General features: G+C 37.3%; 2 protein-coding genes across 2 annotated transcripts; both read left to right on the top strand.

Annotated features, from left to right (window-relative positions):
* Window positions 1-2,227: 2,227 nt before the first annotated feature.
* Window positions 2,228-3,563, top strand: LOC113678088 (TNF receptor-associated factor family proteinDDB_G0273505). The gene has a single exon (XM_027194955.2). It carries the CDS (start codon window positions 2,401-2,403, stop codon window positions 3,286-3,288), a length of 888 nt encoding a protein of 295 aa, XP_027050756.2. The 5' UTR covers window positions 2,228-2,400; the 3' UTR covers window positions 3,289-3,563.
* Window positions 3,564-5,923: 2,360 nt separating this feature from the next.
* On the top strand, window positions 5,924-19,940 carry LOC113678068 (alpha-1,6-mannosylglycoprotein 6-beta-N-acetylglucosaminyltransferase A). Its single transcript, XM_027194937.2, has 17 exons — window positions 5,924-6,248; window positions 8,247-8,329; window positions 8,727-8,819; window positions 9,262-9,336; window positions 10,644-10,802; window positions 11,072-11,235; window positions 11,857-11,988; window positions 12,918-13,054; window positions 13,747-13,868; window positions 15,635-15,706; window positions 16,187-16,279; window positions 16,758-16,841; window positions 17,208-17,270; window positions 17,658-17,774; window positions 18,388-18,462; window positions 18,579-18,733; window positions 18,881-19,940. The coding sequence occupies exons 1-17, from the start codon at window positions 6,038-6,040 to the stop codon at window positions 19,074-19,076; spliced, it is 2,031 nt and encodes a 676-aa protein (XP_027050738.2). The 5' UTR covers window positions 5,924-6,037; the 3' UTR covers window positions 19,077-19,940.
* The last annotated feature ends 247 nt before the right edge of the window (window positions 19,941-20,187 follow it).

The raw sequence follows: 20,187 nt of genomic DNA on the forward strand, positions 1-20,187 counted from the left end.
TAGAGAATAGCCCAACTTCCTTCGGTTCTTTTCAACGAACGCTGTGACGCAAGCTGGATAAGTCACTACGGATCCTTACTGGGGAGTCGCCATGACAGCAGATCACGTGATCAGAATTTATAGGTCCGCAATAAATGAACACAATTTAAAAGATTTTTAAGAATCGTGGGAATTAGGAACTCTGTTGATGTTTATTTTCTTCATTTGAAGCGAAACACAGCCTGGATATTAAAAATTCGTTTCCGTTTTCGTTTTCATTACCTCGAAAGGAATAGAACTGTTCATAGATAAAAAAGAATTGGTATCATTCAAACAACACCAAAGAACACTAAATAGCCCAAGAATTTTGGTCTACATTTTGATATTTGTTATTAATATTTCTTAAATACAAGTTATTTTATTATCTGATAATGTCTTTTCGCGATGTAATCAGTTATTTCAGCATTCTAAGGGTAGAAAGGGTGCAGATCTAAAAATTTTAAGTTTGTGTTTAAATTCAACTAAAATTCGTGAACTCCTGTTTTTGCTAATGGGAAAAAACGGTTTCTCTTACAACATATTATCGAGCATTCACAGTTGAAAAAAAATTATACATTTTGTTTCATTTAGAATTCAGAATGCCAAAAAAAATCAGTATAATTTCGAAGAGATTTTAGCGATTCATATACTGATTTTTGCTCTTACACTGTAAGTTTTATCCCAAACATTTATTAAAACGTACCTGAACAACAACTTTCTCTTAGTTCTATAAATTTTATTTCTTACTTAGAATATATATATATATAATGATGATTTTGATACGGAAGTTCTTTTCATTTGTAGCTGGCACACTGCAATTTACAATTGGCCAGACCACTTGAAAACTCTCATTCTGTTTTTTTTTTCCTCTCCTGGCCGCTTCTCATGCAACACGCAACACAGTCTACTCAAAGGCGCTTACGTCAAATTATGTACAAGAAATAAAAGGTTTGCATCAGAGCATTCAACGCAAGAAAATATCTTTTCTATTTCATTTAGTTCAAATGTCGTCATTTTCGACCTCTGATACAAACAAGCCTTTTGATAAAACAAAGGATTCGTTAAGTTGTATCTATCCATGGTCCTTAATGACGTTTTATTTTTTGATTCGAAAAATTAAATGTCAATCATGTTTAACCGAGGTAATCTTAAGACTTTTTGTATCAATTTTCTTAGAAATTTCTGGAGTTCGACCATCAGTGAACGTCGTACAAAAGCATCTTGTTTTTTTCACCTATTGTACTAGCAAACTTTTTTTTAAATAACATTTTGTTATCGTGATGAGTGTTGGCTACAGTGCGTGTTGGCTAAATAAACGTGCAGTGTGATGGGTTGTGACTTTGACTTGCAAATGAAGAGAAATTTACTGACATTATGGCGTTCTTGTTAATGGAGAGAGAGAGAGAGATAGATGCAAGCTAACCCTTTCACCCAAAGAAGCTATTCGGTGTACGGATTACGCCGGGAGAGAGAGAAAGCTCTTAATCTAAGGGCTGTTAACCCTTTCACTCCCAAGATCTCATTAGTAATTCTCCTTACTGTCTGCCGTATAATTCTTATAATGTTAGTTCTGAGAATTTGGTATTGAACCAACTAATAATCCCCCAGCTGATATTTTTCTCTATTCTCATCACTTGTTTGTTTGATATTGTATTGATTTGGTAAAGAGAAATTCTGTCTTGGTCACTCATGGAAGTGAAAGGGTTTACTGCCCGAAATAAGCAAAGAACTGAATGCAGCTGTCCGTAATAATCACGTACAGAACCTTATTTTTTATTTATTACAGAGGTTTGTAATGAAATACGTTTGTGTGATCCTTAAGGAACACCACAACACACCACAAGATGGGAGATAAGGGACATTAGCGTTTTCTTCTTATCGTTTTGGTTTTCAAATAGTATTCATTTTTTGTTTTACTTTTATTTTGCACCTTGCTTTCTTTGATTGAAATGAAATATTGTAGGAGAGACATGTAAGATAACCTTCCAGGAAAGAGAAAAAATTTTCGATAATGGAAAATTTATCATTTTACCATATGTGCATTAGAGCAATAAAATTGCATTTTTATTAAAAAAAAGGCTTTTCCGAAGACGCGATGTCTACGAACACATAGAAACTGCCAAACGGTGTTGATTTTTTTTGTCTTTCGTCGATCACCTGCTCTTTACATCTTTGGACAACCCGTCGCCTTCTAATGAACCACAAGCTGGGAAAGTTTCATTTATCAAGCAAGTCGCTTTTATTTCGAGTCGTGGTTTGTTTTAGAAACAAGCCACCCCGATAGCAAATACACTATTCATAGAAAATACGATCCGGCTTCGATATTGCTCTAGAAATTTTGTGGGCGTCTAAAGGTAATAGAACTTTAGTCATCGACGCAAAATGGGTTACAACGCAAATATTTTTGTTACACCGGTGGATCAAAACCTACTGTGCGGAATTTGCAAGGAAGTGTTGGAGAACCCACGCGCCATACATTGTGGACATACGTATTGCGAAGAGTGTTTAGAAAACTGGTTTAAATCCGCGAAAAACGTAATGAAAACTTGTCCTATATGTCGGCGCGATGTGATTTCTTCCAACACCGCACCAGTTTTAGCTCTCACCGCATTCATTGAGGGACTTTCCGTGAAGTGCGAAAATGCCGTGAACGGTTGTAAAATGGTGTTAAAACTTGGAGACTTGGAGAAGCATTTGGAAAAATGCGGATTTACTCTGGTAGAGTGTAGTGGTTGTGATGAAATATTTAGTCAAAGTGATTTTCACAATCATCGCAAAAAATGCGCGAAGTTGAATGATACCGGCTGCTTCGATGCCCGTGTGCATGCCGAGATCGTAGCGATTCAAAACGAGCTCTTCAAGACAAAGAAGTCCCTTCGAACTTCCGAAGAAACCGTTCGAAGGTTGGAATCCAATTTGTTTGAATTACGGGTACAAAGGCGAATCCGAGCAGAGGCGACACGCGCCGAAGATTTCCGAGAATCCGTGTGGGATCCTGATTATTCATATGGATATTCACCTCGAAGCATTGTTCATCTTTCAACTTTCATTTCCTTTTTTTTGACTAACAAGCCACCTTACGTTGATAAAGAACGAATTTTTGTTTGTCTGAAACGCTGTTTTGATTTTTATCATAACTGCGCAGCGTTCTGGCAAGATGTCCACATGCTTTTGGCAACAGCATTGGCCAGTGGTTGGTTCGGGGATGAACAGCGAAAGACACTTGACAATTGGTTGAAAACTTTGGCTCGTGAACGCCTCTTGAAGTGAGTTTCGCATCATCTTGGGAAGGAAAAGTCAGTAAGTTTAATGACCTCGTTCACCATCGATTAGTCTAAACGTGTCAAATGAATAAATAAGCCTCAGACAAAACCGAGAAATATCCGTGCGAATTTTTCCACGTTAAATTCGTTAGTTCAGTAGGGATAAGAATTTTACCGCTGCAGAAGAATAGGTAACCTTGATTGCTGAACGCTAAAAACACTGGAGTCTCTGAAGTAATAAAAAAACAAAAGAGTGAATAAATGAATGAACTAAATGAATGAGACGGTTTTTTTTTGTTTTTTTTCCTGGAAACGCCTCTGACTAAATAATAGTATGATTCGATCACGAAAATCGCAACAAACGCGAAAAGTTTAATGATCCAACTGTTTCTGGCACGTACCAGACCTCTCCCACTCGTGCTTCACCCATCAGTTCGAAACTTGTAGGCTTCTCCGCTCGAGCTGAAACGGTAACGAGACCCTAACAGGCTACCTCAGCATGGAAACTATTTATTTTTTGGTTTCTGGTGAACAAGAACAGTTTTTCTCTCATTGCTTATTACAAAACTTTGTGCGACCAAGCTGTTAATTCCTTTTTAAATTGCAGTAAGAATTTGCTTATAATCATTCATTGCTTGCCATTGCAATCCACCCATGATTGAACCTCAAATGACGAATCGTATTGTCGAAATTCGTGCATGTACAGCTTGAATGAAGACCTTTGCCGCACACAACTCGGCAAAGCATACATGATATCGGGTTCATTTTAAAATAGATGTGACTTTCAAAAAGATTGATCAAGCTTTCGCTTTTTTTTTTGTGAGGCACAGGCCTTCCAACAATTGCGAGCAAAAATCTTACCGCACAACCGGAAGATATCACGCTTATTAGTTAATTTTCATGGAGGACAATTCAACTCAGTGTCGTAAATCAAACACATCAAGCAACGTTAACCAATCGGAGGAAGGTAAAATTTCACGACAGTTAAACCAATGAGGATAAAAGTAAAGGCAAGCGTACTGCTCAAAGCGCGAGAAAACGCGAGTGACGATGAAAGTCGTGATTGCTTTTGGTTTTAAATCTGATTGGTATAGAGGATGGCAGGAATTTTTTTTAACCAATCACAGAGCGTAGAAAAGTAATGAAAGTAATGATTGCTTTTGGTTTTAAATCTGATTGGTAGAGAGGATGGGAGGAGTTTTTTTTTAACCAATCACAGAGCGTAGAAAAGTAATGAAAGTAATGATTGCTTTTGGTTTTAAATCTGATTGGTAGAGAGGATGGCAGGAGTTTTTTTTAACCAATCACAGAGCGTAGAAAAGTAACACCAATGTAATCCTTGGTTACTATCAACACCCAATTGTAAACTTCTCTAAATAATACTCGATGGTTAGTCAGAGAAAAGCGCCAAATAACTTGGATGTACCCTTTCAATTGGTCTTAGTTTTCAATCTAATGAATTGCAAGTTGTTGTTGCCGTTTTTTTTTCTCTTTTTTTCTAAGCAATAAGAAGAGTTTTCTAATGCAAAACTAGTTTGCATCGGGGCTTTCTTTAAACTCTTAGTTGAAAGCTACCTTCATTGCTATGTACATCTTCCACTAATGCTTTGAAGAACACATAGAGAATTGACATATTTACAGAAGAACTGGACTACTTCCTTCCTCGTTTACCATAGTAACCCATGGTAGTTCAGAAATATCCCTTTCATCTTATTAAGAAAAGCAATCAACACCTTTTGCGTCAAATTCTAAATATTCGTCTCAAGAAGAGAAAAAAATGAATAACATCCTATATTTCAAATAAAGAAATATAGAAAGCTATCATATTTCTCGTGGTGCGCTAAATTCTGAGGTAAAAAAGGGGGAAAGGGAGTCCTTTTCGGTTTGTGATCATAGCTGTAGTAATTACAAAGATGACCGACCGCGAATGTGGCAGTCTAATTGTCATCACCCGTCTTAACAGAGAAAAGATTGGACGATGCCAAGCTGTTTGAGAAAAATCAAAAATGTAAACTATCGCAAAATGCCCCTCAGTCGAACGAATTTATGAATAAAAACACGATGGTTGACTTTTTTCTAAGGAAAATGCACCCCAGTTGTGCGGTCAAATGACGGGTTCTCTCCTGTTACATATGAATGACGCCTAACCTGTCCTTTTTCACTATAGTCACTGTTATTAGTATTAATCAAGACAAGTGTAACACTGCCGAGAGCCAATCACGTCGGAGAAGCTAAAGGAGACTCATTTTGTGAGATTGATCACCGAGCAACCATCTTTTTATTCAAAGTTGTCGTCTGCCAAACAAAAATAAACGAAAGGTCAATTTTTTTTTTCAATATACCAGTACTTCTAATTTTATAGCTTTACTCATGCCAATACCTTTCGCCTGATCAGTCGGTAAATTTGATCAGTTTTGAATTTAATTGAATTCCTATCCTGCAATAAAGTTTTTTTTTTTTTCGATTTGGGCCTGTTTTATTCTTCATCTTTGCAGCTATTAATCATGCCCAATAGAACTTTTAATATTCGTTGCTTTCTTGTTTTCTTTAGCATATACAAGTAAGCAATGAAAAGATGTCTCCTACTGAACATTTTCATTACCTTTATCAAGACAATAATTTCAAATCATTTGAGATATTTTTATGAGTTAATATCCATAGAGACTGAAATATGTTCGTTAAGAATTAATTACTCTTCTATTAAGATAAACGAGCTTGCAAGCCGATAAGGACCGTTCTTTCATTACTTATTATAGATGGTGAAAATGAAGCTTTGTTTTTCAAAGGGGTCTGTACTTTTGATATGGCTGGGATGCACTCTGTTTTTCTTTTCAGCGCAAATCAGTATTTTCCATGTAACGTTTTATATCGACATAGATGACTCTGGTGTTACAGTTTTGAACAATGGTGCAAACTCAACAGAGAAGCTTCTCCTCGAACGATCGTCTCTCACATCTAATGGTACAGGTGAGTAAGGGGAGTCGAATTGACTTGTTATGTTAGCAGGATATTTTAGATAGTTAAATATTTTAGGCTTTCTGTTTGATTTCATTCTAACTGTATCAAATCCATTCTGAAATTGAACTGGGAGTTTACATATTCGGGAAAAAAGAGGTGCCAAGGAGCTAAATAACGGAACACATCCTGCTTCATGCCTTGCTAAGAGAATAATCAGATATCGACACAAACTTGCCGTCAAAATTAGATCCCTAACTGGTTCATCTTTCAGGTCATTTATAAATTGAAACATCTTTGTCACCGCCTCAGTTGGAAATGTAAATAAGAAAAATTTTGAAAGATTTTTTAAAACTTCTGTCATCAAAATACAAAACTTTTCGTTGATAGAAGAAAGGTCGAGAACTATATACATTTACTACTTTACGACCCTGTTTATCGCTGATTTTTTATATCAGCAAAACATTTCCCAGTTTTAATAATGAGCTGCCAATTTGATCACTTTAATTTCATGTGTCAGCTATCTTTGAAAAGACGACAAAAATAGCTATTTTTTGTTTGATGAGATTCTGATAAATGGAAGCCGGAGAATTCTGCCGTTTCATTGAAAGTAAATGCTGTGATACTGACGCATAAAAAAGACGAGTTTCCAGCAATGCATTTTCATTTGAACTCTCTTACCCAGTTAGTATTTGGATTTCTATGGTGTTAAACAGTGCGAACCTTATTGTTAGCTTTGGCATTTCTTCTTGGGTACCAACTACATCACACGTTCATTTGCAATCTAAATAATTCTAGCAATTGAAAGGGAAAAAGCTAGCGTGCTTGGAATATGAATGAGCTGTAGTGCTGTGTTTGTCTGAAAATGCAAGTGATGTATTTATTTTATTTATAATTAACCACAACCACTATACATCAACATTTCTATACTATTGAATAATTATAACTTCACTCGCATGTAATTGTTCCAAGTCAGCTCGCGGCTCCGATTTTTCAATCTTTGTAGCCCTGTGTTAAGCAAAACAACGTGCAAAACCATCTTCAGTTTGACTTGGAAAACGGAATCAAGAAGACAAAGAGCTAATGCCTGTAAAGGCTTTTTTTGATAATGAAAAGCTCACAGCAAAATTTCCTCACAGTCCCACACCTCAAATGCCTACAATTCTTAGATAACATATAAAATGACGAAAACGATTGAGTACCTTTGGGATTAGGCTTTGAAATCTTTCCCAACTCACTCATAACAATATATTTTTCCTTCTATTTTTTTTTTTTGATGGCAAGCTGTTTGTTGATGCAGTGCTTAGCTCGCTGCATAAGAAACTTTTGGCCGACATCTTTCTCGTAAAACATTCAGGAATTTAAACGTTTCGCTCTTTTAAGATAAATTAAATGTTCGCGCACAAACTTAAGCAAATTTTTCGCGCACCAAATCAATCTCGAGCCCAGAGCCATTTCGGCTCCTTGTCAGCGGTATGGTCGCCAAATAATAACAAGGAGACAACTGAACCTTTTCCATAAGAAAGATAATTATGAAGTTTTTGTTGATTGAATGAAATGAAACTATGAAATTCTTGCGGTAGTTGGCTCTTTATCTCGATACAAATAATGAAATTGAATCAGAAAAATTTCAAAATCAAAACAAATATTCATAATTCAAAGGCAACTGAGATATTTTACTGAAACAATTATTGCCGATGGCTCATTGAATATTATACACTTAATGCATGGTCCCGAGTTTTGTTTTCCCTCAAGTCCTGATGTTTCCCTTGGCGAAGTCGAGGGAAACTAGTCAGGGGCAAAATTAGTCAGGGGCACGTGACCAAGAATCAACCAACCACAGTGCTCGTTTTGTTGAGTGAAAGTCTAGGTATAGAACAATGTTGAATAATCCCCTTGACTTCGGCGAACAAATAAACTTATTTTGACCAGGCCAATATGAAATTTTGAATTCATAATAAAATGATTATGTTTTGAAAGATTGCTATAATTTTTGAATCCTATTTCTAGTGCTAAATAATCTCAGCGGTAAAGAGACTAAGTGTTACATACCAGATGATCCTTTGTTTCCACTATGCTCCATCAAAATTAAGGTATGCCATGTTTAATAAGCTTGTTATAAAGAGAAATCAGATAACTTTTCCCTGTTAACAGCAAAAAGGCATGTTACAAGAAATCGTACTTTAAGTCATTTATTACACGATTTTGTACACTAGAGAAATCTTAAGCCAATCATCAGAAACAATTTATGACTTTTTTTTTTTGCTTAAGCTCATTCAGATGTATTTTCTGAGAGATCCGATTGGCTCCCTCTGTTATACACTTTGATTCTGACTAGCCGTTGTTATATTCTCGATTTAATGTCACACTGTCTAATCGGAAAGCTCTGTATTCACGCAGTTTGCCCTAAACGTCTTGTCATGTTAGTCTGGTGTTGGTATGTTCAACTCTTAAAGAATATTTATTACTCCCTCTTGTCACTCTGTACAGGAATTCAACAAAACATGGGACCAGAAATGCCATGGGGAGAAGTATAAGGTGGATCCTACTAGTCTGTGTTCTGTTATTCAGTATCTAAGTGAGGTAAGACCAGGACTGAAACGTGAGGAGAGTCTTATAAGGAACATGCAATGCACGTGTACTACACAAATATTTGAGACGATGAATTTCCATTGCCTGGACTTTAATTCCTCGGTTAACAACCACTCAAGTGTTAATGAGACCTAAGTCCGTTGTAGGACAGCACCTTACTTAAATCTTTTTAAATTCCTTTATTATCGGATATTTAAATCAGAATCGCCGGCAGATGTCTGCAAATATTTGGAAGAGTTTCCTTGACCTTCAAACAGTTTTGAGAAACTTCAGAAAGATGTCGGAAACCGTCCTACATGACTCGTAAGAAAAGAAACCGTCGATAACCGTTGGAGGTTCATCATCGGTAGTCTGAAGGATGCCTGACTATTGTAAACTCTTTTCTGTCTTGTATGTAAGGTTGCATTAAAATTACAATTATCATTTGCAAAAGGTTCAAGCTTGGTGTCCAGTATTACCATGGCGACAAGACAAAAATCCGTACAACGTTGAGACAGAGTGGCAAAAGGTAATGGCTCTTACTTCGATTAGGAGTGTTGAATATTGAACTGAATTAACCAGTTTTTTCTTTAAAGGTGATGGCTTTGCAAAGAAATGCGATGGATTATCCGAAAAAATTAGCATAACTGGCCTCCATACGGTTTACCCGTTCATGCGTGTATTCTCTCATACGTGTACTCTCTCAAACTTGCCTTGTGTTAATTTTTATCATTAATCACCACATCCAAGAAACAGTAAACGAATGAAGAGATGACTGAATAAGTGAATGAATAAATGGAGGAGTGAGTAAGAAAGTAATTAAGTGAGTAAGGCCTAGTTCAAACGTCGATCTTTACATGTACCGAACCTAACGTTTCTATTAAGTACATGTAAAGATCGACGTTTGAATCAATTAGGATCGGCAGATTTGTATTCGGATCGACAGTGCCGTTCTATCCGACTCGGCTAGTCGGATAGAACGGTAAAAGATCGACATTGATTCATACGTCGTACTTTACATGTACCGAACTTAATGCATACATTATACATACGTTAAAATAATTATGTTTTACCCACAATTCAAGAAAGTTCGCTTACGTGCCATGCGCGAAAGCCTTCGAACCATTCAAACAATATGGCGCGAAAGGAGGAATGCTCGTGCTCCTCTTGTTTTAAATCCACAAAATATACCTGTATACCCATTGGTAGGCATTAACCGCTGACTACAATGGAGTTATGTTCAGTTTTGCAATTAGGATCGACTAAATTCGGATCGACGTTTGAATCAACTGCCGCTCTTAATTATTCGAGTGGACCTAAATTGCAATTAGGTTCGGTACATGTAAAGATCTACGTTTGAACTAGGCCTAAGAGAGTGAATCGATGAATGAGTGCATGGGTAAACGCGTAAATAATGAATGAGAGAAGGAGCGGGTAAATGAATAAATAAATGAATAAATAAATGAATAAATAAATGAATAAATAAATGAATAAATAAATGAATAAATAAATGAATAAATAAATGAATAAATAAATGAATAAATAAATGAATAAATAAATGAATAAATAAATATATGAATAAATAAATAAATAAATGAATGAATAAATAAATGAATAAATAAATGAATAAATAAATAGATGGATGGATGGATAGATGGACGGATTGAAGATTGGGAAATCGGCAGATGATAGATTGGCAGATTGTCTTCACTTCCTGATGGAATAAGAGGATCGAAGATTTGTTTTGGCAAAGCTTTTGATCACTGAGTTTTTTCTGACTAGAAATAAAATCTTTCCGTGACTTTTTGTAAAAAAAATGTATCTTTTTACCTCTAGGCTACTGTTCAAACAAATCTGTCAGCGCTACTTGAAAAATTTAAAGGAGACAGATATTATTGGATGACGAAGAGGATTCAGGGAATTTGGCCACAATGGTTAGAGGCTTTTGAAGAACTAGGATCGAGGGTGAACTTACATGGTCGGCGAAGGAAAAAGGTACAAGAAGTTCTAACCATTTGCCAAACGCGAAATCTATCATGACACACAATAATTTCCATTTCCTTGAAGAACACTGTATAATAAGCAGTTCATAATCGCTAGGACACACAACCTTCTCTTCACTGCGTAAGAAAGGGGAAGCGAATTGTTGGCGAATTGTAGAAGTCTGTCATGATTTTGTTTTGAATTTCTCTTATTTTTCATGAGAGTTTTACAGTATCGATCCTGAGAATGAAACAAGTTCCCATAATTATTTTTTTTTATAGATTTTGGTTTACATGGCTGGAATGGGAGAGCACAAGTTTTTCTTGGACGGAGCTTTCATGGGAGGGCCTCTTGGGGAACTGGCTCAGTGGTGTGACCTTATAAGTGCCCTATATATTTTAGGCCATGAGCTTGTAATCAGTTTTATGAAAGAAGAAGTACCGAGGTGAGGAAAGTTTCCTTTCTTACATGCCTCTGATCATACTTTCGGTTTATATTACGGTGGCAACCAATAGAACGCGTAAAGCTGAGTCATGCGCCCTTCACAATTTAAAACTTTTAACATACTCTGCAGCACTTGATTAACGGGCGATGGGTGGTTTTTGACAGCCTATTTTTACGGGCTATGAATCTGCTTTCTCCCATGAATTTCCCTACTCGATTGTCAGCATTCAACAAGAATAATCTTTTTTAGATTTCAGGATTGACAGGGTTGGCTTGCTTGCAGGAATGCCAAGAAAGACCAGTTTGGGTTTCATAATCCATTGCTGTTGTTGTTGTCGCTATTTTTTGGCGGGGGGGGGGGGGGGGGGAAGAGCGTATAGGATTTCTGAAAAACGTCGTTGATGGTACATAGACCTTTAATTAATAGCTTGCGGAAGACAAACATCAAACAGACATGGCTCATGAAGCAAATAGGGCACTCATATACCTCCAGATTGAGAAGATGAACACGGAAAACGGTAAATCTTTGGAAAAGTGCTACTCAGCTTCTCTCACACGTAATTTAAACTTGCTCATGCACAAAAAATTTCTGATAGTTACTGAAATCGTTGTTTTGATTCAGGTTCTTGGTTGTCCCGACCTCAGATGGTTGTGCACGTCAAAAAATGGACGATGAAGTGGACCTCATTTTCACCGACATAATGGGAGTGTTGATCATATCTGTACACAGTGGACAGGATTACTCGCGACACAAGTGCGTGATTTCTCGACAGAAACGTTTTGAGGTTTTATGTACAGTGACAAAGCGCTTGAAAAACCCAACACTGCGATAAAACTAAGACAGCAACAACAAAGTGGACATATAGATAGCTGGATAGCTAGACAGTCTGACCGAACGATCTGAGGGTGAATATTGAGACAGATAGGCAGACAAACGGAGAGCTAGACAGACTGACAGGCAGATAGACGGTAAGTCAGACAGCGAGAGAGACAGATAGAGGAGAGAAAGGCCGATAGACAGACAAAAAGAGAGAGACACCTAAAAAGACTGGAGACAAACAGAGAGATGTCAAGCGAAAAGGGAGACAGACACAAAGAAGACAGACCGACAGAATGACAGGCAGAGAGTCCGACATTTAGCCAGATACACAATTAAGGTCCTCGTCCGTTGTTTAAATCTGAGATGAAGGGCAGGGAGAGGGCAAAAAAGGGCTCAGTCGTTTGTTTGTCACTTAGTAAATACGAATTTCGTCATAAGAAATCTTGGTCAAATTAACGAAAAAATAAAGGAGCAAGTTTCTAAAGAAACTGTGGGGCTGCGTTGGTGGGAGAGTCTAGGAGGTAATTTAGTGTTAACAACTGAGTTGAAAAAGTAAATTGGCCACCGTATAGAGTAAAAAAGCTGACGTTTCGAGCGTTAGCCTTTCGTCCTTCGCCCTTCCCATCGCTCTGACGAAGGACTAACGCTCGAACATCACCTTTTTTACTCTTTACGGTCGCCAGTTCACGTTTTCAACTCAGGTGTTAGCACTAAATTACCCAAATTAATGAATAGTTGCCCAATTCAGGTAAACTACAGTTGATTGAATTCTGTACCTTTCATATGTGATTTTTTTTTTTCGCTAAAAGATGTCATAACTCAGTTTTAAAGGATGACGGGTTAACTTGCTTTTCGTTCTACAGGTGCAAATTTCGTGTCTTAGATTCATTTGGTACAGACGCGGAATTTAACTATAAACGTTACAAGGGGGAAATTCCTGGAGGGAGATCTCCTTGGGGAGATCTGGACCTTCACCTAGCGCAATTTATGACGATGTTCCGTGAGTATCAATTTATTTAGAATTTAATTTTTTTTATAGTTAGGTCATCATAACTTAAGCTGTGCCCGCAGTAGAAAAAAAGTTATCCTTAACACGAGGGAAACCATATCATAGTGATGACTTGCACTGGCTGCAAATACAATAAAATTAGGACAAAGAAGTTAAATAACGCTTTGCAAGTTAGGATCAGTTAAGTGACTCTGATTCCGCACAGATTTTCTAAAAAAATATCAGAGAATTGCACCAGACATCATGCATATTTTTAAATTAAAAGTCGGAATACTCCTAAATCTCACCCTTACCCAGTCCTGGTTGTCAAGGTGCATACTTTTGGAAAGTATTTAAAAAACACTGACATCAAAAGAATGGCCTCATGAAAATAACAAGGAAGTGTTAACGATTCATGGAAATTTTTATGCCAACGGCGCTTGGGGGGTAAACGAAACTATTGTGCATTATTGAGCTATTCTAAACGAAAAAGGGATTTAGTGAACATAAAGCGTGATGGAAACAGTTTGGTTATGGAACTCGAGCAAAATACCATTTGAAAGTAATGAGGAAAATTCAAGGAGACTAAAGGATGCGGGCTTAGGGAAGTGAAAATTTACATGGATTGTAAATGGTAAATTTGGAAGACTCAGGCTTAATTTTTCAATCTGCATAAACAATAATTTGCCTGTTCCTTTTTGTAGCGCATAGCCCTGACAACTCCTTCCTTGGTTTCGCTGTTCCGCGAAAGTCTCGGGAAAACGTAGTTCATTCAAATGACCGAATGGCAGCACTTGTTTATGGGAAGGATCCAGAGTTTTGGAAGGTTAGCATACCTGATGCACTAACAAGCAAATTAAAATGATCTTAATTTCATAGTTGAAAATGGTTCAACCTCAACAATTGCCTGGATGACAAATTGTTTAACGTCTTTGTTCGAACTAACAAAAAGGAATTATATGATATACGTAAGAAATGTAATTACCAGAGATTCATAAAAATTTCCATAGAAGAGAACTAAAATGAAAATACTTGAAGTTCAGCTGGTAAACGACATGACCTAGTTCTGTAGCGTCATCCAGCCAAATTGTTTTCCTATCAGAGAACAAGAAGCAGTTAAGTGAACAGTCAAACAGGCTAGGGTAGAAAGCGTGCCTGTAAACCGAACGCTTGGTCAAAACTGTTTCACTTATAAATAAAAAGTTTATTTTTTTGGCCTAAACAGCTACGCCATACACTGTTAATCACATAATAATCAATTATTAATCAACCGTCGATCACCGTGTTAACCTGAAAAGGAACAGCTAATATTATTTAGTCAACGACGCAGTAGTGGTGACGAATGTTTACAAGCTTGAAAACGTAGGGGTGAGGCGCAGATCCTTCACGCAAACCGCGTGAGGCATTGATCCTTGAAAGTCCGATGGCTTGCGCTGGCTGATCTATATAATGTTATAATAAAGTTCGGAAATAACGCGCGCTCTCATTAGTTGAACGAGCGTGCTCTATGAGAGTATAGAGCATAGAACTGAGCTAAAGCTGTCACGCCATCTGCCAAATTGTACCATGTTCAACCTTTTCCGGGACTTCTTTTTAGCTTTTTTCCGATAATTGAAAGTGAAATTTCGGAACAAGCGAGCCGGCAAGTAGTAACAGAAGAACCAAAGAAACGTTTGTAAACATACCAGGCGCCGTTATTTACGTTATTAAAACGTGGGCAGATACGAAAATCTTCAAAGGAAAAACAAAATAAACATTCCGAGTTTTAAAGATTTTCACGCTCAGTTAGCCTAACAGTTAGCAATCGGATTGCAAGCTCAAGAAGTGGGAAGAAACACTCGACTACGTCTCGTGTTTCTCCCTACACTTCTTTCGTGCTCTAGCCGCTTCCTGCGTGCTTTATAACAGAACAAAGCACAGTCAAGGCTTCTCTATTTGTTAAGTAATAGCACCGAGTGGAGTCTAATTTGGTCTGTAATCATAAGAGTGATTAAAAAAATAGGACGAATGTTAAGCGGGATTGCGGTTTGTTGATCACGAGCATGATAGAGACAGACAGACAGAATTGGACGACTGTTACCAATTAATCAAAACTATAACAAAATTTGAGAAAGAAACTAGACGTCGGTTATGCGTTTTCATTAAAAAAAAAACATCAATTAACTTGGCGAAATACGAGACAATAGCGCGCGCAGATGACGCGTTCTGCCCTTTTACACAGGCATGACGTGTGAACTGTTCCTTTAGCTGTCCTATTACACTATCCAATTACAAACATGACGCCTACACTGTCCTATTAGTGCTTAAATCGGGCTGGTGATGACCAATAGCGTTCGAGAATTTTGTTATAGTTTTGATTACGCTTGAAATCGGATTTATCCATCAAAACTCTCAATGAATTCAATCGGAGTGATTCCACGAGTTCTTTGAGTCGTTACTCATCGGTTTGATTGACCTCGATTAGTTTGATTCACTAAAAAGTTTTTTTTTCTTTGCAAACTTGTTTCCATTAGGACAGAGCAGGTTAACCATTTAAGAAGTTCTTCTAAGACTTCTTCAATACTCACGCCACGCCTCTCCTTTTACCATCAGGGTCACGCTGATTATATCGACACAGTGAAAAGATATTTTAACGAAGTTCACGCCACTTTGGGAAGAACGAGTGTAAGTAATATGTAGATCAAGAACTTATAAAGTTTAAGCCGCAGCCGATGTGGATCGCAGGCGCCCCTAAACATCCTTGGTGGGTAAGACGTCTGAGAACCTTGAGGCAGTTTCAGCGGTCATTCACCCAAGTCGTGTTTGGTTTAAGTTTCGTATCCAGCGATTTATCACACAGAATACAGTGAAGCATATTTCTGTGAATCCCAAATCTTTTTTCGCCATACGATAGCTTTTATGCATGATAACTCCATTTACTTAAACTTGTTCCTTCGTCCTGTTTACACTAAACTTATTTCGAACCTTCACCAACTTCTTGATGTTTCCGAATTGGAAATTTACAGAATAAGTTCTCATCAAATTTCGCGACTCCGCGCCTTTAAAACGAAGCTTGGAGGATAAAATTGGTTATACCGACTTTTAAAAACACCCATTAGCCTTTGTTAATCCGTTTATCCTATATTTGCCCATAATTTATTACAGGAGAAACAGCGAGAGTTTGGTGTTCCTGAATATGTGATCAACCATGGGATAATTAATATTACATCACTTGTGAATCTTTTGCAAACTAGTAAGGTAGGTGTTTTAAATATGTAGAGCTTATATGAAAGATGTACTGCAAGACTTCTCCCATGCATCCTTAACCCTTCAATAAGAGCAAAATGTGATCAACTAAAATAATTTTTTTCCGGTTTTGGCCTGTTATATAGATCGCTTGCTTAGTCTTTCTTTTTCAACGGTTTTTTTTTTTTTTGGTCTTAACCGACATAAATGATAAAGAAAAAAAAAAGAATTTTCTCGGGTTTTCATATTCGTTTATTTGGTTTCTTCACCTCGTCATCACGTCACTTCAGGTTGGAAAATTATCGTTAGCAGTTCTACAGCTATTTATTGACAAGAACATATCAACTGTTGATATTCTCTTGATTAATTATAGCGAATTATAGTAGTTAAATACAATTTTCGCAAAAAGAACTGACAAAGCCTTTGAGATTTCTCTTACTCCGACTAAATTGTAATCTTTTTTAATACATAGCTGTATTTTTCCTCTTAGGTATTTGTAGGTCTTGGTCAACCTTTCGAAGGACCAGCAGCCCTTGAAGCCTTGGCTAATGGATGTTTTTTCCTTAATCCCAAGGTAATGCGCATGACTATGTTGCTTGAAGGTGAGAGTAGAACAGAATATTTCGTTCAAGCCGAAAAAGGGAAAAAATATAAATGAAATTATGGTTGATATGTCGCACCTTTGTATAGCACGTGAATGACATTGCCTCCTAAAGTATTCATTCCTCAATTTCCTTTGTTAGATCATCATTCTCGAAAATATTTTACTAGTCCTGTGTTCAGATAAAGTTCACACTGCAAATCTAGGTTCGAAGCCACTTACCTTTGTGAACAGACCCATGAACCACAGGTTTCAGAGCAAAATTTCGGAGAATTATGATCGCGTTTTCAATCTTAATTTAATTATTTGTTAATTCACTTATTATTGTTTCTTCAACAGTATATCCCGCCGCTGGACCGAACAAACGCAGGCTTTTTTGCTGGTAAACCGCTGAATAGAAAGGTAATTCAGAAATTCACAGGTAGTTCGCATAGATCTTTTTAAGCTTTATATCACCCAGAATGAGGCGACCCATTTGGGACTCTTTTTAGCAGCCTGCAGGAAAATTGAAATTCATTGTGGGTACTTAAGCTCGTACAAGAGAGATAATGGCCTCAAACCAACTTCCAGCATGCACGTCGGGTGATATTGCGGGCTCGCAACGTTGACTGATTATTTGAGAATTGAAAAAACACTCTGCAACAGGAAAATCTCTGTCAAACTTTGCCCGGGAAGTTTTTTACATCACACACGTTTTTGACTGTGTAATTGTATCTGGAAAAAATCTGCTCTTTAAATATCAGTCGTGAGACAATTAATTCCTGCCTATTTCATTCTATTGCATTTTAGATAACATCTCAAAATCCTTACGCCGAAGTATTCGTTGGTGAACCTTTCGTACAAACCGTGAACATCAAAAACTTGACTGAAGTTGAAGAAGCTCTCCGAGAAATTATCAGCACAAAGGTAAATATCTTACTTTCGATTTCTTTACGGAGAGAATAACATATGGGGTGGTTTAAGTTTGAAGTTAGAATTTATTAGAAAATATCCAATTCCTATATCATTGCAAAATGACGTTTTAATTTTAAGAATCTGGGGAAAGTTATTCAACAGATATTGGGGTTTGGAGGGAACAAGAGGTCTTTTCAAGAAACGAAAAAACTGATTCCCAAATATGTTTTGGCCACTATGGCCTGATATACTGCATAGCCTATTAATTTTGTCTTGAAGAAAATGTCAGAACATGGTGAAAATTTTGGAGGTTTTATCTATCCCTCTTCACCTCGAGCTTCATCTTGAAGTGATGGTGTCAATCACCCTGAAAATATGTTTGGAATGAAAGAAGTTAACACGAACATCACTGGTTGGGTATGATGTAAACAGGAATATATAAGACATGGTTTGACGCTACTCTGATTAAAGATTCAATGAAAGAAACCGAGAAGTTACAGTTCTCGGTTACTTTCATTAAATCTTTAAACTAGAGTAGCATCAAACCATGTCTGATTGTCCACCTGGTTGCCATGTGGACTTTAGTAATGAATTAATCCATCTTTTTTTTTTAATTTTATGTTAGGAAGAGCCTCACTTACCTTACGAATTTACTCATGTTGGTATGTTAGAGAGAGTAAATGCATATGTGGAAAATCAGGTAATACTACGTCATCTGATCTGATTGACCTTGACGATACGAAAAAATTTCCACCATGTATGACTGAAGGATATGAATCTCACATTATTGAGCAAACCATTTACCTGTTGTTCCAGAATTTTTGCAAGCCGACGAACTGGCCACCTCTGAGTGAATTAAGGACTCTCGTGGGAGGAGAGGGTGAGTCCTGCATAGCGACCTGCCTTAGAAAACAACTGATCTGTGAACCGAAGTTCTTCGTGTCTTTAAACGTGGAGGAAGCCTTTGAAAGGTGGGATTTGATACCGCATCAAGAGATATCATGTTTGGCTCACTTTCTTCGTGTCTTTTGTGTCGGCAATATCTCTTTGAATTTAATATACACGTCTTCATTGAATGAAATTTTGTGATAATAATTTGCAGTTTTGATTATTCTTAGTTCCGGATTTGAGTGTAAATCAACGTTTTTCCACGAGAGCATCTTGGCCCCGTCAATAAACACAACAGACAGCATCTGTGTGCTACAGACTCAGCCAATGTTGTTCAGCTGCCGAGCAGCCTTGCCTAATGTTGTTCGTATTTGCCCATGCCGCTCATATCGCAAAGAACAAGTTGCACTATGCGAAACGTGCTGAAGAAACAATCTACATCATTGGATATTAAAACTGCCGAGCTCGTTGATAAGCATCGATCTAAACTGCGATGCTATAACGAAAGAAGACTGTCCGCGACATCACGATAGTGTTACGCCAAGACACGATCCTTACAATACTGAACACAGGTTATTCACTCTCCACTGAAGCCTTGGAGCCTTGATGGCAAAAATAGCAAAACGATCGAAAGAGCAAATTTCACAGCTTTTGCCGAGCGTTCTGCGATTGCAATGGTATCGCTTACGGAATTCTCTTGCTACAAGTTGCAAGATATATTCAGTTAGTTCGCAGACGAAACATGGAAAATTTACTTGAAATCTTATTCATACCAGCGTGATCAGAAGAGACCCTTTCCTTCGACCTTAATTTGCATATCAAAAATTCACCAGTTTAGTAGAAAGAATTCTCGAAACGCAGCCGTAAACCGGGCTAAAAAAGTATATCAGTGAATGTTTTATGCACCAATGAGGTCACTGCTTGCCTCCTACCCGCGGGTATCTCTCTAGTTTTCATCCACCAATATCTTGGAAATAACCCAAATCCAGGCGTTTCCTCAATCGCGCAGGTGTCAAAGCTTATTTACATAATTCTGAAAATTGACCAAAACACGTTTTGCACGTTCAAAATTTGTTTGTTTAGCCTCTACGTAAATTATTTTAGGTTTTTATAACAATTAGATGAAAAATAAATCTCAAGTTGTCCTAAAACGTTACATAAACGTGATCAGTCGTAACGCTTGCAGGACAAAAGCAATAAAAAAATTCCTCGTTGATAATTTTCCTTGAATCAGGTCATGAACCCCGCACAGAGTGGAGAAGATTGAAATTAAAGAATACGATTAGTCATTCTGGTCATTGTAGACATTCTGCGTAGCTTAAAGGGACACACAAACAAGTTAAAATACATGTTCGTTATGTGTACAGTGTTATTTACCAAACAACACGTTTACACTCTGCAAGAATTCTTGCAGTTTCGACTAGGGCTTAGCGCACGAAATGCGATCAACAGGCCCTCCTCTCCGAAAATTTGCTGCCATCATTAAATATTTTATGCTGTTACAGTCCGCAAGGTTGTTCGCGACAAATTTAACCTT

Source organism: Pocillopora damicornis, chromosome 14 (genome assembly GCF_964200805.1).
Source record: "Pocillopora damicornis chromosome 14, jaPocDami1.2, whole genome shotgun sequence".
Taxonomy (NCBI): domain Eukaryota; kingdom Metazoa; phylum Cnidaria; class Anthozoa; order Scleractinia; family Pocilloporidae; genus Pocillopora; species Pocillopora damicornis.